General features: G+C 44.7%; 1 protein-coding gene across 1 annotated transcript in view; it reads left to right on the top strand.

Moving 5' to 3' along the window:
- FSTL1 (follistatin like 1) overlaps positions 1 to 22,715 on the top strand; it is a 51,110-nt gene extending 28,395 nt beyond the window's left edge. The window contains exons 3-11 of the mRNA XM_060010721.1: positions 4,846 to 4,950; positions 7,647 to 7,776; positions 8,609 to 8,641; positions 9,926 to 10,056; positions 13,642 to 13,760; positions 15,080 to 15,192; positions 15,516 to 15,626; positions 16,552 to 16,628; positions 20,030 to 22,715. Coding sequence (XP_059866704.1) covers positions 4,846 to 4,950; positions 7,647 to 7,776; positions 8,609 to 8,641; positions 9,926 to 10,056; positions 13,642 to 13,760; positions 15,080 to 15,192; positions 15,516 to 15,626; positions 16,552 to 16,628; positions 20,030 to 20,074 — 864 coding nt within the window. The 3' untranslated portion in view covers positions 20,075 to 22,715. The remainder of the gene's footprint in view (positions 1 to 4,845; positions 4,951 to 7,646; positions 7,777 to 8,608; positions 8,642 to 9,925; positions 10,057 to 13,641; positions 13,761 to 15,079; positions 15,193 to 15,515; positions 15,627 to 16,551; positions 16,629 to 20,029) is intronic.
- Positions 22,716 to 24,943: the final 2,228 nt, after the last annotated feature.

Below are 24,943 nucleotides of genomic sequence, written 5' to 3'. Positions count from 1 at the left end.
ATACAGCTGTGAGCCTCCATTTCTTCTTTATCACAGGATGTTACATCTGGAGGGGGCTTAGAAGTAACCCCTGCCTGCCTATCCTAAAAGGTTTTGAAAATAAAAGTAACAGTAAAAATTACAGACTCGTCAAAATTGCTGTTCAAACAAAGTATCATTATCACCATGCAGTGGCTCAGAGAGGACGTTTTTCCCTGGTAAAAGTCAGCAATGTTCCCGGTCATCTTTTACCAAGGAGAATTTGAAGTGTGCAGATGAACATGAGACCAAACCCCCAGAGCATGGCTTGCGACACATAATGAAAGCAACATAAAAGCAAGTCAAGGAGAGGATGTAGAAGGATAAAGCTAGAAACTTGATGTTTCTCCATAGGGAGCAAGTATTTTGTTGATTTTTCTCAATATATCATGGTGGCCTCACTTCCAGAACACATTCCCTCTCTCCACTCAGTCACACAGGTATATTCAGACAACCGGTTCATATACCTGCGACCTCACGCTCCCAGAGAATATTCAGATGCCAACGTCGTTATCTCTACGTAGATGAAATTCTCATACAGCTTTGGGACCTAATTCCTAAAATTGTTATGGTAGTAAAGCAGACAATTTTCTTTCCATTGTGAGAACTGCACTGCGCCTGTGACTCCTCCCTGTACCAGCCCTTGTAGCTGTACCCTCTCCCTGCAGCTCATTTGACTGTTCCCCATAAGGGATTATCAAGACTCTGGGGTCAGGCTGATCTGTGTTCCAGTTCTGACGCAGCTCTCGCTAGTTATGTGGACTCTGCACATCACAGAGCTTTTCTGAATCTTATAATTCCTCCCTATCTGTTACATGGAACTAAAAATATGGAAACCTACACAGACGTTGTGAGGACAAAGAGATCTGTGAAGAGCCTCACTCAGTTGTAGGTGCCCTGATTAATACTAGCCCTAGGCCCTGGTCACCCCCCACAAGATTGCGGCCTTACACCTGGCAGGTTTTTGTCTCCAGCCTTTCTCCAGGCTGCCCTGCACTTTGAGTCGGTATTTCCAAGCTGGAAGGGACCAGACACAATATTCGAAAGCACCACCTTCATCATGTCACCTGCCCCGTCCCAAACTTCCCAGGGTCTTCACTGTGCATCAGATCCATGGAGAGCCCCTTGGATCACCTGGCCTGACCCGCCCCCTGCCACCTGCGAGCCCCACCTCATCTCTCTCTTCCTGCATTCACACACCAGGCAGCCATTGTCCTGTACCTTGAGCATGTTCCTGCCATGTTTATCCCCTCTCAAGATGTTCTCCCTCACTCAGAATCAGTCACTCAGCAGACGGGTAAGAGCACCTACCCCTCTGAGGAACTTCTCAGGAGCCTCAGGGATGCTCCTGACATCCCTGCTCCCAGAAAACATAGGGCTTGGAGAAGGGCTTTCAATGACACAAAGAAAATTTTCTGCCTTATTGATTTCTACATGACAGCATGCCTGTGAATGGGCAGAATAGGGGGCTGGTGTGCTGTGAGGGCTTCAGGTTAGATGTTTTTTCCCAAGTCAGCAAATCCCTGGTTCTTGGTGTCCTGATGCCCTCAGGGCACCCGCCTATTCTCCCACCCCGCTTTGTCACATGTCGATTGGGAGGACGGAGCTGGGAGGAGCTGCTGAAGCCAAAGCTGCGCTTCTGCATTGCAGCTCCAAGCTCCGTAAGACAAAGAGAGAGATTGCCCCCTATTGACAGATGTGCCACCTGCAAAGAGGAATGCTGTTTAGCTAGCATTTCTCTGTGGTCTTCAGACACGATAACAGGGTTGTTAGGCTCTTGGTTTTTTCCATTCGGTCAGTGCTGCTCTCAGTATTATCATTCAGTGTAAGGAAGGATGGTTGGGGACTTGACAGCCCAAGGTGATGACAGCATCACGGTGGGAAAATTGTATGAAAATCAGTTGCCCTCTGTAATAATGGCCGCTTCCTGTTGTGTGGCAGGCACTGTGCTGCATGCAGTACATCTCATAGAACCCTCCCACAGTCCTCATAGGGATTAGTGTTCCCATTTTACACACTGGAAACTGAGGTTTAAAGAGAGTACCTTGCCCACAACCATGGCAAGTAAGGAGCAGAGGTGGGAGGTGGACATCAAATCTAACTCTGTCATAGCCTTAAGCACTTTCTCCTGACATTTGCTAATTATGCAAATCAAATCCCCATCATAATTTTTTTAATTTTCAATCTTATAGATATGAAAATAAATCAAATATAAAAGAATAGTTTTCCCTTTGGTTGGGTAGAACCCTAGCTCTGCCACTTTCTACTTATTTAAGCTCTTAAGGCTTAGTTCCCTCATCTATAAAATGGGGATAGTTATGATGTCTGATTTACGGTGTTGTCGTAGAGCTTAAATAAGATCCTGTAAAATGAAATTCACTTAGCAGGGCGCCAGGCATTTAGAAATAGGAGCTTAGTCACCTATTGTCTGAAGATCTGGGTTGGAATCCTAGCTCCTCATTTTTAGCTGTGGGACCTTGGGCAAGTCACTCGACCTTCCCATTTTGTTTCCTCATCTATAAAATGTGGTTAATAATACGCATGTTTTTGCAGGGCTGTCCACAGTAAGATGAAATTGTATGTATGAAAACGCTTTGTAAATTTTAGTAGTACTATTCAATTATTAGTCATTATATTTTATGTAAAGGGTATCTGTTTCTTTAAATGGGTTTTTGAGAATTATTTCTGAAAAATGACTTGGGTTGAGTTCGACCTATCAGTAAAAGCTTTTATTTTTAATACTCACTAAAAACAAACATAAGATGAAAATAGGCTCTGTAAATGCCACAGGTTATTCTTCAGGAAACTCTATAATCATTAAAATGAATAATACTTAGCAAGCAGCTTGCTTTACAGTTTATGATGCAGTTCCAAATATATTATCTCATTTCATCTTCACAAGGTAGGGCAGGTATTTACCCCTATTTTACAGATGAAGAAAGCAAGGCTCAGAGAATTGATGTGACTAATTATGGACATACAGCTAGTAAGTGGTAAAGGCTTGTGGGACTGTCTGCTGGTGTGTCTTTGAGTGTAGGCATATGTCTGAGCATGCTTTTTTATGCAGTAGTGTGTCTTTAACTCACGTGACACACTCACTGGGGGTATATATTTGTCTGTAGCCCTCAGCATGTTGTTTCATGAAGGGGGAGAGGAGAAGGTAGTCTTATGTGAGATTTTTTTTTACACTGGTCAGCAATAGCCTTTTCCTCTTCATTTTTAGAGCTGCTTGCCATTCCCAGGGAGTTTCCAAGAGGGCCCTGCCTGGAGAATATACTAGATTTTATCTCCACTCCTGGTTTAGGAAACAACAGCTTTCCAGTACCCCCAGCCTGCTGGGAATTACTTCCTCTTTCTTTGCTCCCTGCCAGCTTTATTGAATTCGCCTTAGCAACATCCAAAAGAGAATGGGTTTAGCAACAGCTTGTGAACCAATGAAATGCGAGCATGGCAAGGGTTTCTAGACCAATGGGAGCCCTGCATGACGGGCAAGCTGGCTCAGAGAGAAAATAACCTAGAGTTTGCAAAGCAGCCTCCGGGTGGCAGCAGACCAACTTGTATTGGACATACCCTCTCAGCCCTCAACATCCACTTTGTTTATTGCTTTCTTTGACCTTTTCTTGGATGTAAAACATTTACCGACTATAAGAATTTTACAGTTACAAGCTTTGCGGGTGTGAGTTTTCTGCATGACACGGCAGACACGGCCTGAAGGATGGAATCTTAGGTTCCATCCCCCAGCTTTACTATAGCCAGTCCCACGACCCCATCCCAGCCTCTGCCATCTTTGTTGGTTCTTCCACGGCCAATGCTACCCCAGTGGGCAGAAGCCTGGAGGCACTGGTGACTGCCTACCCATGCAGTCAAGAAAAGGGCTCGAGAAATCACATTCTCCTTCGTTCAGCCTCCACTACTGCTGACCTGAGTGGCAGATGAGGTGGGACTAGCTTTCTGCCACCAATTAATAGGAGGGAAGGACTGTGTCACTGACAGATTAGTGCCTGTGAACACCCACATTGTCAGTGGCACAGACTGGGACCATTCCCTGCCTTGTCAGTTTTGCTGCACATGTCTGAACACGAATGTCTGACCACAAGTGGTTTGAGAACAGGTCTGTCTGTCACGTGATTCTTTGGCCCTCTTGGTCTTGAAGCCAGAGGCAGATATGGGCAGGGGCTGCATAAGACCATGTCGAATAATAGCAGATCCATGTTTCCAATGGTTTAACCATCCTTCTTTTGCCTTTTGAGATGGCAGTGCCTTGAACACTGCTCAGTGAGATTTTGGTCCTTCAGATATCTGTATTTCTCTCAAGCATTTCCACTTCTGCCTAGCTTGCTCTTCTCATCCTGTAGGAGTCAGTTAAGGCATCTTATCTTCAGAAAGTCTTGTTTGAGTCTCACCTTCCTGTTGTTAACACTTGCTCATTGCTTTCTAGAGGTCTCTTTAGTCTGTTTCCTTGGATAGCCATGGAGCTTCTTGAGGACAGGGACTATGCCTTTTTATCTCCAGTCCTTAGCCTAGTATTGGCATTTAATGGGTGCTCAATAAACGTTTTAGAAGAAAGGAAGCCTGCAAGAAAGAAGCTCTTGCTCTTTGAGAAACAATCTTAGAGATTCATAGGGAGCTGGGCCTGAGAGGGAGCAGTGCCAGCAAGACTGATGCTGGCTGTTGGGGAGAACTTCTGGCTGTTTAGGACCCTTCAGCACCATGAGCCTCGACTCTAGGCCACGGCCCGAGGCTGAGACATAATCACCACCATTGGCTCATCCGGAGATGGGCTCATCTCACTGACACAAGGGTTTCCTTGATGATTTTGTGTTTTAGGAGGAACCAAGGAGCAAATCCAAGATCTGTGCCAATGTGTTTTGTGGAGCCGGCCGGGAATGTGCAGTCACAGAGAAGGGAGAGCCCACCTGCCTCTGCATCGAGGTAAGTCCCGAGGGTGGGAGCCAGAGTGTGGTTATCTCGCTGGAGCTACCAGTCTGCAGAGCAGTGCCAACGATTTCATCATCTTTATAAAAGCACACCTTGTCTATCTGAGAGAAGTGAAATTTTTATCTCAGAAGTTAAAAATCAGATGTGAATGTAGGGATATTTTTCCTTTTAAAAAATGTTTAGCTTTAGAAGAGTTTTAAATTACAAAATTAACAATTGCTTTTTATAAGTCAAGTAGTACAGACATTTATGCAAACATAAATATAATAATCTTCCCCATAACCCTCAAATCCCATTAGTCTGAAATAACCAGTATAAACAGTTAGGTGTTCCACACGGGTTTTTTTTCTATGCAGCTATAAACATATAGGGTTTCCCCCTATTTTATACAAAAATGGGATCGTGATATAGACAGATCTAGATATATGCAACTTGTATCTTATACTCATTAATATATAACAACAACCCTCTAGGTCAGCATATATAGTTCTAACTCATTTTTTAATAGATCAATATTTAGTGATGTACAGGAACCAGATTTATGTAATCATTTTCCTATAGAAGATGGACATTGAGGTTGTTTCATGGATTGTTTGCCACTACAAACAATGACATCTTTCTACAAATGTTCTTACATGCTGCTGGCTTTACCTCTGTAGGATAAAGAGTCCCACTGGGGCATGCTAGGTCAAAGGATATGCATATTTTAAAATACTAGATGGAATGCAGATTTCTCAGGTTTGGTTTTGTTTTTAATGAAGTTTAAAAAACAAAGTGACCTTTTAAGAAATACTTCTTTTGTAGGCAGGATTCTTGCTCTTGGCAAACATAAATAACCTGGATGTGTGCCCTTTTTTCCCCTTTCTGTCAAATGAACCCAAGACTGGAAATTCATCTGTAATTCTACACGTAAATACACCCACCTTAGTGCCCTGTTGAAAGATCCTGACCCATTGTCCCAGAAAGGAAGTCCCCAACTCAGAAACCTGCAAACCAAATCTGCTGGGGACTCTGGGATGTCCTCACTAGTGGTGTTCCTGGCCACTACGTGGCCATTTAGGGTCCAGAAACCTGGTGTCTAGCCTCAGCTCGGCCATATATCATTGTGTGATTTTAAACAAATTAGTTGCCACTGGATGCCATAAAGACAGACCATGTTTGGCTTTGCTCAGGGCCAGCACATGGTAAGAACCCAGTGGTAAGTATTGGTTAAAAGAAGTTTGTCTTTCTGGGCTTTGGTTTTCTGGTCTATAAGTTGGAAAGGTTGGGCTACTTTCCAGTTCCAGGGTTCTGTGTTCTTTTACCACAGCTGCTCATTTTTACTTTAGTGCCTTTGTTAGGTCTGAGCAGAACTTGCTCCCCCCTTACCCCTTTCAAAAACCATGGAAGTCTCAGGCTTCCCTCCTGCCAATGCAGGGGACACGGGTTTGAGCCCTGGTCCGGGAAGCTCCCACATGCCGCGGAGCAACTAAGCTCGTGTACGACAGCTACTGAGCCTGCACTCTAGAGCCCACGAATCACAACTACTGGGCTCACGTGCCACAACTACTGAAGCCCGCCCGCCTAGAGCCCGTGCTCCGCAACAGGAGAAGCCACCGCCCACGCACCGCAACAAAGAGTAGCCCCCGCTTGCTGCAACTAGAGAAAGCCCGTGCACAGCCAAAAATAATAAATAAATAAATTAAATTAAATAAATTTAAAAGAAACTAAAAAAAAATCATGAAGTCTAAAGAAACTGAGCTTGCCTGTCACAATGGCACTTTATATAGTATAGCCAAAGTAGAATCAGGTTGCCAAGTGAACCTTAGTTCATTTACTGTGTAGTACTTCACAAAGACCCAGGCACCCCCTGCCCCTGCCTCACAGCAACTGTTGTGAGATTAGGAGAAAAACAAAATACTAAATAAAGCCAGAGAGCAAAGATTCTTGTAGCTAGACCCTGGAATAAGTGAAGAATTGGGGTGATGGGGGGTAGGGAGCTGTATGTGCCTGTCTTTCAGTCTCTCCACATTCCCAGCTCTGGCTGTTTTGTGTCGTAGAATGTTGGAATTTAGGGCTTCCCTGGTGGCGCAGTGGTTGAGAGTCCGCCTGCCGATGCAGGAGACACGGGTTCGTGCTCCGGTCCGGGAAGATCCCACATGCCGCGGAGCGGCTGGGCCCGTGAGCCATGGTCACTGAGCCTGTGCGTCCGGAGCCTGTGCTCCGCAACGGGAGAGACCACAACAGTGAGAGGCCCGCGTGCCGCAAAAAAAAAAAAAGAATGTTGGAATTTTAAGGGATCTTAGATCATCCAGAGACATTGATTGACTTTCTACAAAGTGATAAAGTGATAGATAATCCAGATTCCTGACTTCGAATAAAATGCCCTTCCTGCTAATTTGATAGGGTTGGAGTAGGGGGGATTTATTTCTTTTCATTGAGTAGAAGAGATGACCCTGGGCCAGGATCAGCACAGAGCACCACGAGGGGCTGCAAGGTGATGTGGTCCCTCTAACAATGAGTGGGGTAAGGTCACTGATGCCAGAGCTGAGGCTCCCTGTTGCCCTGGCAGGATAGAAGGCATCTCTGCTGGTGGGGACTCCCCTCACAAGATGGCTCTGTGTGCGTGTGCGTGTGTGTGTGTGTGTGTGCACGTGCACACACACAAACTCAGCCCTAACTGCACCAACGTCCTCCGCGGTCTGTTTCAGCAATGCAAACCTCACAAGAGGCCTGTGTGTGGCAGCAACAGCAAGACCTACCTCAACCACTGCGAGCTGCATAGAGATGCCTGCCTCACTGGATCCAAAATCCAGGTCGATTACGATGGACACTGCAAAGGTAAAGAGTGCTCTCATCACCACATCACAGCTCCAGCTGGGGAGCCATGGAACGGAGCAGTGTGGCCCCCTGGAGTCCTTTCCACCCTGAGCATAGGGCCCAAAGCTGTGGAGACCACCCAGTTGCTTGGAGAGGCATCCCCTTGGTGCTCATGAGCCTGCTGGGTTTGCCCTGGGTGGCCCAGGCCTCTGCCCTGTGCTTCCTGCATCAGATTCCCAATGTGGCTTTCAGTGCTGTCTGGAGATGGATAGTGGGTGGGGAACCACATCAACAGTCAATAATATGGTAGCATTTAACTGAATTCTGTACCTTTTTAGAAAGCAGATAAATTTCACATATCCTATGCTTTTTAAATTTGGGCACCTCTCAGCCCTGATAATATTATACTTCCTCTAATTCACACTCAAACCATTGCTATTATGGTAAGAAGGAAGGGGTCCCAAGCTTGTTGCTACCTAGACACCAGCCGCCTGGCCAGCCTTGAACTTCCTTGGAGAAATAAGAAGCTGTTTCCCACATGTTGGTCTCCATTTCTTTGTCCATAATGATTCTGTATGAATTCTCAAACTCCCAGCAGCACCGCGCCCCCCGCAAGCTAACAGTAGGAGGTGTGAGATCAGGAGGGTAACTCAGTGGCCTCAAAATGTCAAACAAAGCAGGGAAGCAAAGATCCCCAAACGTGGGACCTGGAAGGAGAGGATATAAGGACTCAAGACGAAGTGATGGAAAGATATAGTGGCCCCCTTAATGTGGGCAGTTTTAATCCTAGCAATACACAGAAATTTCTTTTTTCTTCACTTTGCATTATGCATTTTCTCCTTTTGTCTTGCAGAGAAGAAATCTGTAAGTCCATCTGCCAGCCCAGGTGAGTGCCTGTTTTTTCTACGGTGTGCATCTTAGGGAGGAAATCCCATGTTCCACAATCCCTGCCAAAGCTCACAAGATCTTCAGTGTGTCAGAACTTGTGACCCAGAACTAGTCACTCCTCAACATAGCTCACAAAAGCTGCACAACTGCATTTTTTTGTGCTTGTCACGGGAAGCAGCTGGTTGGGTCAGAATGTTGGCTGTGTTTTCCATTTTTGCTGAGTAATGATTGAACTGCAAGGATGGGAAAGCCACCAAGTCCCTCCTTCAGTGCTCTGTGAGACCTGCGGGTGTCACAGAACAAGGAGAATCAGATAGGACAACTCGTTTTGAAAGGGGTGATTGGAAACGACAGTGAGACTCTTTCCATGGTTTTCTATGAATACAAATTCAAAATTTCCTCATGATTTATAGTTACCAGACTCCTTTAGCATACACTTTTCCTTAGATCCTCACAATAACCTTGTGAAGTAGCTTTTACTATAATTACCTTATAGATGAGGAAATCTAGGCTCAGAGAAGTTAAGTGAATTTCCCTGAGTCACACAGCTAGGAAGTGGCAGAGTGGGGGAAAGTGCCCATAGTTTCATTTCCCTGGCTCAGTGCCCTTTTCACATCCCAACATGTGTTGCCTCCAGGAATTCCCTTTTGCCAAGGCTTTCCCTTCTCTGCTTCCCCATCCACTGGACTCTCAGCCCCACCTGTTGTTGCCATGTGGCTTACAATGAACAGCTCTCCAGAGCAGGGCTTCAACATGCCCTTCCTTGGCCTCATTTTCTGTTGTTCATAATAAAGTATAAAATTTTAAGTGGGAGAAGTTTTTAAGTGAGAGAGACGAAAAGCTATATAGAAAGAATCAGAAATCCAGTGCATAAAGAATTGTAATGTTTTCACTTATTCGTTTATTATTTCAGCTCATTTTTGAGCCAAGAGAGCTGTTCTATTGATTGATTGATTTTTTTTCCCCTCAGCTTCCTAAAGTTAATGAAAATGTCCTTTATTTTTCTTTCTTTTTTCTCGCCTTAGCAACATAATCTCTGTTTCAACATTCTCAAACTTTATATTTTTAGACATGAGCTTGAATCCTGGGTTAGATACTTTCTAGTGTGTACCCTGGGCTGACTCCTCTGTACATGTGTGTGATGATCCTGTTTCCCTGGATTGCTGTGAGAATTCAGTGAGATGACACATGCAGACTCCTGGGCACTGAGTCCCCATGTACGCGGTGCTGGGTGACATTGGGGTCCTCACTGCTCGGCTGACCTCTCTCCCCTTTCCTGCAGTCGTTTGCTATCAGTCCAACCGCGATGAACTCCGGCGTCGCATTATCCAGTGGCTGGAAGCGGAGATCATCCCAGATGGCTGGTTCTCTAAAGGCAGCAACTACAGTGAAATCCTAGACAAGTACTTTAAGGTAAACCAGAGTTGGAGTCAAAGACTGTTCAGCCCAGAGAAAGGGAGTCTTCCTCTTCCATTACCTGATCACATCTTCCCAGACCACAAGGAAACATAAACCTGCCTAGAGTCCCTGAGTTTCTTCACAGATCATTCCATGAAGCTGTGACAGACAGTGGGACTCCAGGAGTCCAGCCTTTGGGATCTAACACACATGGGCTGCTCCCTTTGGGCAATTAAAGCCACAAAGGTCTTGGAGAGCCTGTCCATGAAAAATATGGCCAGGCTGTATCCCCATCCTCCATATGACACCTTGTAGAGCTGCCTGCCAATACCCAGACCCAGGCCACTTCAGCCTCTTTCCCACCCAGTTTGGCTTTTCTCTAAGTCTTTTTTTTTTTTTTTTTTGCGGTACGCGGGCCTCTCACTGCCGTGGCCCCTCCTGTTGCGGAGCACAGGCCCCGGACGCGCAGCCCCAGCGGCCATGGCCCACGGGCCCAGCCGCTCCGAGGCATGTGGCATCTTCCCGGACCGGGGCACAAACCCATGTCCCCTGCATCGGCAGGCGGACTCTCAACCACTGCGCCACCAGGGAAGCCCTTTTCTAAGTCTTTAACTTGACCATCCATGGCCTGCAGAGTTTCTCTTCATCTGAGGAGAGTCAATGGACTGGTGTTTCATGGGTCCAGAATTCTTCATGAACCTAGATATTGCTGTTCCCATTGTGTTTAGCTGAAGAAACAGATCGTTCCAGTTGGAGGGAGGAAAGATGCTGCTTTCAAAGAGGAAAACGAGGGAGGGGATAGTATTTAGCAATGAGTAAGGCTGCCATGATGTGGAGATCTTTCAGAGAGCTTGAGACAGTTGCTGGAAGAAGCAGTTAATGGCGCTCTTGCTGCTGACTGATAAGGACATAATCGCACACATAGGTACATCACACTCATAAACATAACACACACAGAAACACAGACGTACATACACCACATACAGAGATGTGCATGCCACACAGAGACACATCCTACACACACGTTCAGGCGCCCGCATTCCCACACCTGCACAAAAGACCCCCTCACTTACAGACACACACATCTCTGGGTAGGTGCCCTTGGAGGCTCATCCCCAGACGGATGCCCTCACATGCCCCCAGGGTGTGTCGCAGGCCTAGCCAGCCCGGACTCGGGGGCAACGCACACACACACAAGGGACTTCTTGGCACCTCTGTGGCCACTGAATGTGGTCAACACCTGCCTAGTCTGTGGCTTCCTCTTTCTAACTGGCATCATGGACCCCACAGATGGAAACATACCAGGTTGGGTTGAAGTAGGATATTGGTCATTTAGGACTTCATTTGCGTTACCGTCCTTAGGTAGAAGTTTCTCTCTGTGACAGAAAGTAAATCTCTCTGGATTCCAAGTGTTTGAGAAGAGAAAGCACAGCCTCTCACTCTGTCTTCTCTCTCAACTACTCCCACATTAGAGAGCCCTGGGGGCAGGGGTGTTTCCTTGTCTACAGAAAGGAGCCAGGAGAGTCAGACAGGAGCAGAAGGTTACTTAAAAGAAAATGATTTTTCCAAAGCCAAGTGAACAGCACCTGCTGGGTCGGTCGTGAGCAGTGACTTTGCCGTGGTCATTACAGCCCAGGAGCCGTGGGGCCCAGGATGCTCTTTCCAGGAGACCTCCTGGGACCTTGTAACCGTTCTGGTGGCCCCTTGATGGTACCCTGCTGTGGGCATCACTGGCAGGTGCTGTTAATTTGATTCTCAAGGACCAGGGCCACACACCCCCTCCACACATCTCCACCTCCTCTGGCAGTAACTCTCTCTAATAGGCTCCCATCTAAACACTGCAAGGCCACTTGAGAAAGTAGCTTTTCTGTAGGGCATTCTCATGCTAACCAAGAAAGCTTACTCCTGACTGACAAACAAATGCTCACTCTTCCCAGTGTCTTCCGAGAAAACAGGGTTTTCACTATCTACTTGTTGATGATTATCAAAGAACCATATGGTGCAATCTTCAAAGGGAGGCTTCTTCCCACTAGGCAGACAGCTGCCTGTTGCTGAGAGATCAGTATCTCACAGAGACTGTTTCTGAACCGGTGAATTGCCCTCTAGCCCAGTCGGCATTCCTTACATCAAAATCAGTTGCAAAACAAATCTAATCGGAATTTGGATAAGACCAGAATCAGACTCTCATCTCAACTGGTGTTTCAGTCACAATTTTTAGACAAAAGCGTAACAGAGTGAAGAGGGGAAGACCGGGTAGAAAGAGCCTTTTATGACCGTGTCACACACACACACACCCTGAATTCCTGGTGGCCAGGGCTGAAATTGGAGCCAGGGTATAAGTATAGTGACCAGAGATCTGAGACCTTTTCCTAGGAATTACGATGAGAATGATAACTAGGGATTAAGCAAAGGCCTACAGGGTTGTTTTATACGTACCCGTCATACATACCACGGAAAGATTTACAACCTTAGTGTAGAATGCACATGACACATGAGTCATGCAAGGAGAGTCAGTCAGTAGCTGTATCTTTCCCTTCCACCTGGTCAGACTTTTCTTCCAGAATTCCTTCCACCGCCTGGGAGCCACTTTGAAAGTAACATGGGGGTGCAGACTATTTCCCAGGGTAGCAATATGAGGCAGCCTAGGGAAAGAATTTTGAAAAAAAATTTTTTTCCACTAGAACTATTTAGGAGAGCAGCAGTTATCCAACTTGGACTTTGATCAGAGCCTTGAAATTGCCACCCTCCTCCTGCGGCTGGGGCCTGGGCATCCTGAATTGTCCCAGATGGCTAAGGTCTCAGTTTAGCATCTTGCCAAAGGGAGGACAGTACTGAGCTCACTACACCCTTGCCTTGTGCTCATGGGGTGTGAGCTGGGTCATGAGGACAGGCTGCACCATCTACAGTGTAGCCTGCAGCATAGGGTGGAGGGGTAGGGGGCTTGCACCACCTCCAAGGGGAGGTTATCAATGCAAATAACATGCAGCGGCCTTTGCCTTTGACTTCTCACTGATGAGTTCAGCTAGGTGTACCAGTGTGAGAAGTAAGCACTGAGAGCAGGCCAGGGAGGCTGGAATTCAAGCAGCAAGAAATGGTCCTGTGATTCCCAAAGTGAGCTCTGAGGGTCACCTGCACCATTGTTCCCAAGCAGCTTGTTAGAAATACACATCCTGGGCTCCGACACAGATTCTGATTCACAAGTTTCTTCCATGATCATTAGGGTTTGAGAACATGGAGTGGTGGAGTGAAGTCAAGAATGTCTGGAACAGGGTCAGGGATGCGGCTACAGAGACCTCTTAAGCACCCCCAGGCTCCTTGGACACTGCAGGCCTAGGTTCAGGCTGCCATCCTGAGCAGGGTCTAGGATTGAAAGGCCCTCAGTGACCTCTGCCCAGACACTTTGACTCTCTCATCTTGGGGCACAGGTGCCTTCCTTCTCTGGGTGCCCCAGGGCTTTGAACCTTTTTTGCTCAAAGGGCAGAGCAGGGTTGGACAGTGTCAAGAACAAGATGAACCAGAGATGGGTCAAGCTGAATGGGGGAATGATAGAGCTGGGGTTTTACAAAACATTCCTGAAAGATCACTTTGTCCCCTTTCTAGAACTTTGATAATGGTGACTCTCGCTTGGACTCCAGCGAATTTTTGAAATTTGTGGAGCAAAATGAAACTGCCATCAACATCACTACCTATGCAGACCAGGGGAACAACAAGCTGCTTAGGTGAGTGGAGTGAGCGGGTAAGGGAGAGGTCCACGAGGGAAGGCTGGATAAGAGAAGAGCTTTGAACCCCTTCCTACCTGCAAAGGAGCCACCAGTGTCAAAGTCGATGTGAAGTAAAAAGCAAAATAGGGATTCTGTCCTGGTCTCTTCTGTGAACGTTATGATATCGGATCAAGTAGTTACTGTTTTTGGCCAGAAATTGCAAGGAATGGAAGAATGTAATTTTAAAATAAATGATCACATCAGACCAAAGTTGTTTCTGAGTGTCATGGGTGATGTTTTAATGTTTAATTTTCTTAAGGAATTACTTTAATGTTCTATTTAACCATAGGTCTAAAATAGCTTTAGTTCTGATTTTAAGATAACCAGTGCTATTTCATGTAAAGAACTCTAATTGTTACAAATGTAAGCACGTTCCTCTCCTTTTCTGGTATTATTCCAGAGTAAATATTAATAAAAATTAACCCCTAAGAAACTTCTGGTGTGGTTCCAGTATACTGGTAAGAATTAAAAATAGGAAAAGCACCTATTTGTTCAAAAGATTTCAAAGCATGAAACCCAGATTCTAGGATTCTTTCCTAATAATAGCCCATGACCTTAAAGTATAATATTTGTAAATCCTTCATATTTTGATAACCTGAAATGAGGTAATATTTTACAAGTTCAACATCTGATCCCCATAATACCCCAGTGAAGGAGGGCTCCTCGTTCCCATTTTACAGATGAGAAAACAGGTGTGGGAAGGTTGAATAACTAGCCCAAGGCCATTTGGGTTGTAAGTGGTTGAGCCAGGACTCAAATCCAGGCCAAGGGGAGACGGAGGGAGCTGGAGTTCTAGAAAACTTTTCTGAAAGATCTCTTTGCAGAAGGGTGATAGTGGTGATGCTGGCTTCAACTCATGTTCTTTCAAATCCCACATGCATTTCATATCATCTGTTCCTACCACTTCTGTTTGATTTTTCTAGTTGGGTTGACTTGACATGCATAGCATGGGGAAAGGCAACTGCTAGTGGAAGGTATGCAGGTGGTGAAACATTTGCCAATCCAAGTGGACAAAACCATCCAGGAAACTTTAGTCATCTTGGGCATATCTGAACAGCTTGAGTGATCTGACATCCCATATAATAAACTAAAGGTTGGATGCTTACAGGAGTCGGGTCGCATAATGGTTGTAGGAGGTCAGTGTAGAAATGTTCTCTTTAAATAGTCCCGTTGGCCGCCTGCGGAGGCCTAGGTCTGTGTGATCCTGATGCTTAATTCCTTTCTTTGGGACTGAAGCTGAGGTCTTGCTGACACGTTTCTCCTGTGTTTCATTTCAGAGGACTCTGTATCGATGCTCTCATTGAACTGTCTGATGAAAATGCTGACTGGAAACTCAGCTTCCAAGAGTTCCTCAAGTGTCTCAATCCAGCCTTCAACCCTCCAGAGAAGAGTATGCCTAACCTAAGAAATAGGGAGGGGGTTGTAGGGAGTGGGGACATTTAGAGGGGGCCAAGATAGAGGGGATCGTGGAACTCTGCAGAGCTTACTAAGAAAATTCCCTTCCACGATTCTAGACTGGGCGCTAGCCCAGCATCTCCGAGCTGAGATTCAGGTCCAAAAATCTTCAGGTTGTTGGTGGCGTTTGCTCAGATATGGTGCCTCTGAGGGACAAGCAGGTCTTGTCTGGGAAACGGGTAACATGCACAGACTATAGCCAAGATGTCCTGTTCCACCCTCGCCCTAAACTCTTGCCTCTTATTTCTGGTCCCACAGAGTGTGCTCTGGAGGACGAAACATATGCTGATGGAGCTGAGACCGAGGTGGACTGTAACCGCTGTGTGTGTGCCTGTGGAAACTGGGTCTGCACAGCCATGACCTGTGACGGTGAGCTGTGCACCTCACGCAGAAAGAAGGGACGGCACGGAGACAACTTCCGTCGTGAAATCACCATGAGAGAAGTCAGAGTGGGGATGGTGGGGAAGAGTGCAGTGGCTGGGTCCCAGCAAGGAAACTGGGGAGCAAGAGACTGGCTCATACTTGTAATGTCAGAGCTCTCAGGGGGCAGCATTGAGGGCAAAGCACTTATGCCAGATGCATTATGTTGGAAAGTTACTCCAGAGGTTTGGAACAAGAGAGGTTCGAGACCCAGGACAAGATCAAATGTTGATAAGAGATTAGAATGGTAATAATAATAAAGAAAGCAAATGCATAAGAGTGAGAACTACATGCATTTCTTTTAAGCACTTTACATATTAACCCACTTAATCCTTATGACAGCTTAGGAAATCCTATATGTCAAAGACTTAGGTGGTTGGAAGACAAAATGACTCTTGCTTGCCATCCATGCCAAGCAGGAAAAGGAGGCATGTTCATACACATGTTTGAATTAACAGCATTGGGTCCCCCAAAAAAGAGAAAGTTGAGATAGTTGAGATATGAGCAGGGTGGGTTGGGAGATAGAGATGTCAGGGAGAGTTTGGGGAGGAGGGGGCCGTGCACAAGCCAGCATCACCACTATCACCCTTCTACAAAGAGATGTTTCAGAAAAGTTTTCTAGAACCCCAGCTCCATCCGTCTCCCCTTGGCCTGGATTTGAACCCTGGCCCAGTCACTTACTACCCACGCACATTACTTTGGAGGTGTCCATTGCACTGGGACACTTTATAGTTAGAAAAATGTGGGTAATTCACCTCACCTTCCATATGGTAAATGGGAAATGAAATTGAGAGCCTAAAAGGTAGATATTAGTGGCGATCCCTAACTGGCCTCCCTCAGCCACCACTGCTCTGAGCCTTGGTTCTTCTTACAGGAAAGAATCAGAAGGGGGCCCAGACCCATACAGAGGAGGAAATGACCAGATATGTTGAGGAGCTCCAAAAGCACCAGGTGAGTTGCAGCCTCCACGCTGGTTCAGGTACCCCTGTTGCCACCAGGCCCTTCCACCACTGAGACACTGCCTAACTCCCCAGGTGACCAAGGAGATGTGCTCTGTCCCATAAGGTCCCGAACGATATACCTGTATACCTGTATTACGCAAACCATGATACATACAGCTCCCTGACGGAGTCCTCGTGGGGCCCATATGCCCCAACAGATGTAGGTTACAACTTGGTAAATTGCTTTATAAGTTAGAATCAGCTGAGTGGTGGTTTGCAAATGTGTTGGAAGTGGTTTGCAAATGAGCATAGTCTAAAAAACCTCCTATTTCTTTTCACCACCAGTGCCCAGACCCAAAGACTGTGAGCCCCTTGAGGGCAGGCTCTATGACTTGCTCACCATTGTAGCCCTGCATTTAGCACAGGGTCTGGTGTACAGTTGGCTCTCAATGAGCATGAAATTAGTGGATTTGGGCCACAGCAGAAAGGATTTAAGTTAAATGCCAAGCTAGCTAGAACATAGCCTGGAAACTTAGAGATTCTGCTTCCTAGAGACTTGAGAAAATAGTAAATCAGTATTCTATGTCATTAAGTTGAAGGCCTTCTTTGGGAAAAGGTTCTTAGCAGAATAGTGATCCACTGACATATTTTTCTGAGGGCCTAGGGAGAAAACATGGATATGCTGGACTTCTGGGCCTGTCTTTCCACTGGTTTACCTGTAGTTTTAACAGAGGATGTTGCTCCTTGAATCATCTGTCTGTAAACTGGGTCTGGTAATATGACATATATGCCTTCTCTCTGACATATAAGTTTTTAAGGAATATAATGGTCACAAGAACTATTGACATGAAATATTTGAGTTGAAAATCAAGAATTATTAGTATTAATAATAATTCTCATATTTATTGATGCTTTTTCATATGCATTGTCATTATTGTCACTGATAGTGTAGAAACTTCATGTCTTTTTTTTAAACAAATGCAGAACCTCCTAGCCCTTTGTTTTTCCATATTTCAGCAGCCTTGTCACTGCTGAAATATCATTATTGTCATTATTGTCACTGATAGTGTAGAAACCTCATGTCATTTTTTAAAACAAATGCAGAAGCTCCTAGCCCTTTGTTTTTCCATATTTCAGCAGCCTTGAGCCTCCAGATGAGTATAAACCCTTAAAAGCAAAAAGAACTTAATAGGAATTCCTTTCATGTCTAGGGTGGAGAAATGATCAGAGTAGACAGTGGGGAGTGAATGATAATAGCTAACATTTTTTAGCGTCTCTGTTTTATGTGAGTTGCCTCGGAAGCAGACGCCAAGGCAAGGACTCAAGTACAAATAGTTTATTTGGGAGGCAGTCCCAGGAAACACCAGAAGGGGAGTCGGGAAGAGAGCCCATGAAGGGAAGGAAACAATAAAGAGTGCGTATCCAGGCATGTTACCACTGGGAGCAAGTGGAGCTTAGTCCTGTTGCAGAACTCCAGGAATAGTTACTGTGCGCAACGGAGCAGGGAGCTGGGCTATGCCTGTATGAACTCCCATCAGCCAATGGCTGAGAGCAGCCACCGGCAAACATGAATTCCCTAGCATTTCTGCCCTGTCGGCATGTGTGGGCAGAGCAGGCTCCAGCAGCTAGAGAAAGCCTCAGACAAAGAGATGCAGCTGCTGGCAGTAAGAAGCCAGGCCAGTGTACTGAAACGTTAAAGGCACGGGCTATGGATGGGGCACCGACAGTGTGTACTAGATGCCAGACACTTGTTTTTTATTCCCTATTTAATTTTTTTATTGAGATGTAATTCACATACCATAAAACTCACCCTTTTAAAGTATACAATCCAATGGTTTTTAATATATTCACAAGATTGTCAACCATCACCACTGTCTAATTCCAGAGCATTTTCATCTTCCCTAAAAGAAACCCCATACCCATTTGAAGTCACTTGCATTCTCCCCTCCCCCAGCCCCTGGCAGCCACTAATCTACTTTCTATTTCTATAGATTTGCCTATTATGGACACATATAAATGGAATCATATGATATATGGCATTTTCTGTCTGACTTTTTTCATTTAGTGTAACGTTTTCAAGGGTTATCCTTGTTGTAGCATGAATCAGGACTTCATTCCTTTTTATGGCGAAATAACATTTCATGGTGTGGATATACCACATTTTATATATCCATTCATCAGTTGATGTATATTTAGGTTGTTTCTACTTTTTGGCTATGATAAACAATACTGCTATGAACATTCTTCTACAGGTTTCTGTGTGGACTTATGTTTTCAGTTCTATTGGGTATATACCTAGGAGTGAGATTTGCTGGATCATATGGAAACTTTGTGTTTAATCTTTTGAGGAACTTCCAGACCGTTTTCCAAAGTGACTGTACTATTTTATATCCTCACCAGCACTATTCCAATTCCTCCACAAACTCACCAACATTTGTCATGGTCGTTATTTTTTATTAGCCATCCTAGTGGGTGTGAAGTGGCATCTCATTGTAGTTTTGATTTTCATCTCCCTAATGACTAAAGATGTTGAGCATCTTCTCATGTGCTTTTTGGCTATAAGTAAGAATGTCTTCTTTGGAGAAATGGGCTACTGGTATAAGAGGTAGTACTCATTTTGTAGTTGAAGACATTGAGACAGAAGATTTCATAATATGCCCAAAGTCCCCCAGAAAGTCACACAGCCATGATTCAAGCTCAGGCAATCTGCCTCCAGAGCCTGTTGCTCATTTTTTGTGTGTGTGTGTGTGTGTGTGTGTGTGTTTGTTTTTTGGGCTGCATTAGGTCTTCGTTGCTGCCTGCGGGCTTTCTCTAGTTGCAGTGAGCGAGGGCTACTCTTCGTTGCGGTGCGCAGGCGTCTCAGGGCTTCTCATCGCAGTGGATTCTCTTGTTGCAGAGCATGGGCTTCAGTAGTTGTGGCACGTGGGCTTAGTAGTGGCTCATGGGCTTAGTTGCTCCGCAGCATGTGGGATCTTGCTGGACCAGGGCTCAAACCCATGTCCCCTGAGTTGGCAGATGGATTCTTAACCACTGCGCCACCAGGGAAGTCCCGAGCCTGTTGCTCTTAATGCTTCTCCCAACTTGGATTCAGAACATTTTGTAGCACCTCCATTTAGCGTCCTTTTCTTCATTTTCTTCATTTCTTCGTGAATATAATAATGTCTGACGTTATTGTTTCATAGGAGTTTAAATGGGGTCAGCTCTTAATTTAGCAACAGTCCCTATACAGCCGTGTCACGAGTAAGACATGATCCTTGTCCTCAAGTTGTTCATCATCCACAGAGGAGATAGACAAGCAAACAGAACTCGGCATAAGCATGTATCTGTCATGCTATGTAAAGTCTTGAAGACTAGATAAATGCCAATATTTTTTTTTATTCCATAACGCTTATTTTCTCTTGCTTCTCAAAGGAAACAGCTGAAAAGACCAAGAGAGTGAGCACCAAAGAGATCTAATGAGGAGGCATCTGGGAAAGGTGTCCAGAGCCTGGCACCTTCTCTTCCACTTCAGCGCTGGGTCCAGTATACGCAAGTGTCTGCTACAATCGCCAAATCACCAGTATTTGCTTGTATAGCAATGAGTTTTATTTTGTCTATTTGTTTTGCAGTAAAGGAAATGGGGGTGGCTGGCTAGGAGGGGAAGGGCCATAGCCTTCATTTCTAGGAGTACTTTGAGAGAAACTGTAAATGGTGCTCGGGGGCTGGAGGGAAACTGCATCGGTGTTGGGAGAGTGTACCCAGATCTGGAACACTTCTGAGTCTACCACAGCTGTGAACATGCTGCAGGGGGTGCAGGCAGTGAGAAAGAGCTTAGCAGGCTGTCCCCAGAGGAGGGATTTGGGAAGCTCAGTGGAGAAGACTGCATTTGGCTTCCAGCCCTTCCTGCTGCCATCAGCATAACAGACCTCTAGCATCTGTGCTTCTCCTCATGGCCCCAGCCACTGGCTCTAGATACACGGCCATCCTCCTAGTTACCCAGTGTCTGGGAGGGTGCACCCAAATGATGCAGATACTTGTAGACTTTGAGCCCCTTAGAGACCTAACCAAATTTTTAAAATACTTTTTACCAAAGGTGCTATTTTTCTGTAAACTTTTTTGGCAAGTTGATTTCATTCTTCAGTTATTATCATTATATTATTGTTGTTGTTGTTTAATATTTTATTTTCTTCACTAGAAATTAAGCTTTTGTAATTATTTTTCATTAGTCCTGCCATTTCAGAGGTGGGAGAGTTTGGGGTTCTTCCTTGTGCAGGGACTGCTATCACCCGGACTCCCCCCAGCCCTGCCACATACTAGATGCAGCCCAGAGTTTGCCCCCTGGCTTCCAGTGGGTCAGCAGTCTGTCAGAGGAGCAGGGAGTACCTCAGACAGCAGCCAGGAGAAGTGTCTCCATACAAAGCTTTTAAGATCCAAAAAGCTAATTTGTTTTCATTCATTCTCATAGATCCATGCAAATCAGTATTCCAAAGGATTGAGACCAGTGCAGCTAAGCAAGGCTTAGATGTCCCAGCCTATCAATATGCTCACTGATCCTCCACTAACTAGGAGAGTGACTCTGTCCCTGTCTCTTCCTATTTCTGGGCCTCAGTTTCCTCAGCAGGTAGGAATGCATTAAACTTTTGACTTGAGAAATTGTAAATTCTGTGGTTCTGATAATTGGTCCAGAAGGAGACAATGTGATTTTCCTCCTTCTGCTTAAGATAAATGAAACCTTGTCGTTATATAAGAGTCAGACAGCCAAAAACAAGCTGACCAAATCTGACCTCGGTCTGAATGGCCCCACGGGTTGTGCTGTGATGTAGAGCCTTCTGGTAAAGCCTGCCCAGGAAGAGAGTGGGAAAGAGAACCACTTCACTTTGTCTTCACTTTTGCATGTCACCTTTAACCTTCGTGGGAACAGAAATGGCTTTCCCTTTAGAGATGAGGATGAAAGAAGGTTTCACATTTCGAGAGGGAAAAAAATGGACATTGAATCTTAAAACTGTGACTGGGGAGAAGTCAGTCATTCCTGTGTCTTTCGGCCTCTGTGATAATTAACTCCACTCAATACAATGTTTAGGATGCATTTGGAATAACAAAATTAAAAACTTGACATAAGATCTCATTTTCAGAAAGCAGATTACAGACCACCAAAGGGAAATGATGTAGACTGTACTGCACAGGCAACTCTGAGACAGTTGTGCTGAAAATGGAATTCCTTCTAAACAGGTTTCCTTTTTCTCCTTTGAAAACATTCCACTTTGTTTAGAATTCTGAGCTTTTGTAAATCATCCCACTTAAAAGCTGTCTTCCAACCCAACTTGTGTGGTCTGAAATGTACCTCCCTGTCAAAGTGCCTTGGAGAACTCCCAACAGCACGCCTTGATCAAGATTTGCCAGCCCTTGGACACTATGGAAGAGAGGGCAGGAGTACCAGTCTGTTTAAAGCAAGAAGGCAGAGTGTCTCCTCACCAGTTACATTTAGGTCAGTGGTTGCTATCCAAGACGACCCTCCCCTGCAACATTGAATTCCCAAGAGCAAAATCTGCATTCCTCCTGTAAATAGGGAAGCTACTGTCTGCACCACAGGATCATGTGATCTGACAATCATTCACGGAAAGCTGCTAAATAGCCTAGTCTGGGGAGTCTTGCGTGAAGCTTTGCATGGAGCAAATAAACAGGATTCAATTGGGTTCTGTTCCTCCAGCTTTCTAAAAGCACAGGGCTTAGACTGCAAGCTTCCTTGGGCTTTCTCTGTGTGTGTATGGTTTTTATAAACATATTACAGCATCTGTTAAGATTCAGTGTCCATGGAAACCTTCTCACATGCCATGACTCTGGACTCCATCACTGCTTTTGGAAAGCAGGGCTCCTCCACCTGCTAATAAGCCCATGTGGACCAGTCTGAATGTCTTCCCTTTATACTTGTGTTTTTAAACAGTCAAATTCCAAGAAGCAATTTGGACAGGTTTCTGTTGCCTGTGTATTTGTGAAATGTATTTGTATTTAGTAGGCTTCCTTATTGCATTTAACTTGTTTTTTGTTAACTCTTGATTTTTTTTTTTTTGGATACTATTGATAAATAAAGAAATTAAAATAATAGTTGTATTGTTTTCTTTCCCCCAAATTAAGGCCAAATAAAGTTGCAAGAACATTAACCATTTACCTCATAAAAGTAGATTTGAGTTTCAGGAGGCTTAAAAGAGGCCTGAAAAGTTTCTCCTGATCTTGGGACTGCAGCTGCAGGGGGAAAGGTTTACTCAAGGACTGATAGAACAAGTTTATTTAAAAGAATCACCAATGGTGGGTCTGGGTAGGAAGTAATGAGAAGTCAGGGAACAGTATTGGGTAGAGGTTAAACTAAATGACTCCAAAAACTGCCGTGGACCTTATGAGACTGAACGGCATCGGGTGAGGCTGGCTGCAGGTAAACCTGTATGAGAAGCCAAACAAACCTGGGAAGGTGGCACAGGGAGCATGTGAAGATCTGGTAGGATAATCTTAGTGGCTGTTTACCAGGTACACGTGTATACCATAGGGATAAGCATTTCCAAGTGGACTGAATGTTGGCTAGTTAAGACCCTCTGCTTTGCTCTATCTTGGAGATACATGACCAATACTAGTTCTCCATCTCCCTGTCCAAGTGATTCTTACAGATATCATGTACTCCCCACCAGCAATAATTAATTCTGTCTTCCAAGAGAACTCATTACAGTTGGTTTAAGCTTTCTTAATTTTAGTCATAATGTATAGAAGTCTTGCTTCTCTCAAATTATAGCCAGGTCACCTTGATTGGATTTGGAGTATTATTCAAATGCTAATCAGATATTAAAATGTCATCTCTGGTTGTGTTATTGCTACAAATTACTGATCTCATTAATCACCGTTTGATTCTTTAAACTTTCATTCTCAGAATTCTTAAACCCAATTTGAAGGGTACCTTGTCCACAACCACTTTTAAATGCTGGCTGGCCTCTCCCAACCTTCTACCATGCTCTGGGAGCACTTCTCCTGCTATTACAGTATGCATGTGTTCAGGAAATGAAAATGAATTAAAAGAGCCTGAAAGAAACATAATTTAGAAGGTAAGTTTCCTATAATCAAAATGTAACATTATGAGCTCTGTAAATTAGAACAAATTACTGTGATTAACTTTAGTTTTGGAGTGCCTGTGTCAAGTCCCCAACAGTCCTCTTAAATTACTTCTGAAATAAGGGGGAGGAGGGAGTAAAAAAAGTCTATTGAACGAGTAGATCTAAGCAGATGCCCTCAGAGCCCTGGAGTAAATGTAGCATAGGTGGAAGACATGAAGAACGTAAACCCTGGGCTACTGCTGCTGAAGGCTGATTCATGAAGTAACTAGGAAGTATCATGTTGCTGTCTGAATGAGAGGTCTTCCTGTCAATAGGAGTTCACTTTTAAAAATTATTTAACACATTTCTTATTGATAAACTAATACATGCACGTGGTAAAAGAAAAAATTCAAATTGTATCAAAGAAAATACAGTGAAAAAAATTCATCCTCTTAGAGGGTGTGTACACTTATAAATTTGCTTATAATTGCCATTTGTCCTTCAAAGAGGTTGCATGCATTTACCTACAATTGCACCAAAAATACATACACTGAGCATATCTGTTTTCCCAAACTTTGCAAGCACTGTGTCTTCAAACTTTCGGGTGTCTAACAGAGGAAAAATGGTAACTCATTGACTTATTTTTAATTATTTCATTATTCCTTATGTGAGATTGAGCATCTTTTCGTGAATTATTGGTCCTTGTTCTTTTCTTCCATTACCTTTGTTCATTTTCTGTTGGTTGCTGGCCTTTGCTTACTGGTTTATAATAGTTCTTCATGTATTATTATTAGCCCTTTGTCATGAGGGTGGCAAGATCTGGCAGTAGTGGACCAGATAGAAGGCTACTTCAGGAATGAGGTGAGAAATAATGGTGACTTGAATTTTAAGATAATGGCAGTGGGGATTAATAGAAGGTTAATGAGGTAACATTGACAAGAGCTGGCTAATGACTAGCTATGGGAGTTAAGGAGGAGGTAATGGTCATGAATGACCCTAAGGTTCCAGCTTGGATGACTTGGTAGATAATGGTGCCATCTTCTAGCGTTGGTAAGAGAGCAGGAGAAACCAGTTGGCTGGGGAAAGGAGGAAGGAACGGGAGGTGATGAATTCAGTTTTTCACAGGTTGAATCTGAGTTTAGAGGTATGAGTAGTTGGATAGGAAGGTTTTGGAAGAGATCTGGGCTGGAGATAAAGATCTTGGAATAGACAGTATGGAGATAGTGTTCCTTTGTGTAGACAAGATGGCCTATGGAGAATATATCAAGTGAGA

The sequence above is a fragment of the Delphinus delphis genome, chromosome 4 (assembly GCF_949987515.2).
Source record: "Delphinus delphis chromosome 4, mDelDel1.2, whole genome shotgun sequence".
In the NCBI taxonomy this organism is placed as follows: Eukaryota; Metazoa; Chordata; class Mammalia; order Artiodactyla; family Delphinidae; genus Delphinus; species Delphinus delphis.
Note: the sequence above shows the minus strand (reverse complement) of the source record. Positions and strands in the feature narration are given on the sequence as shown.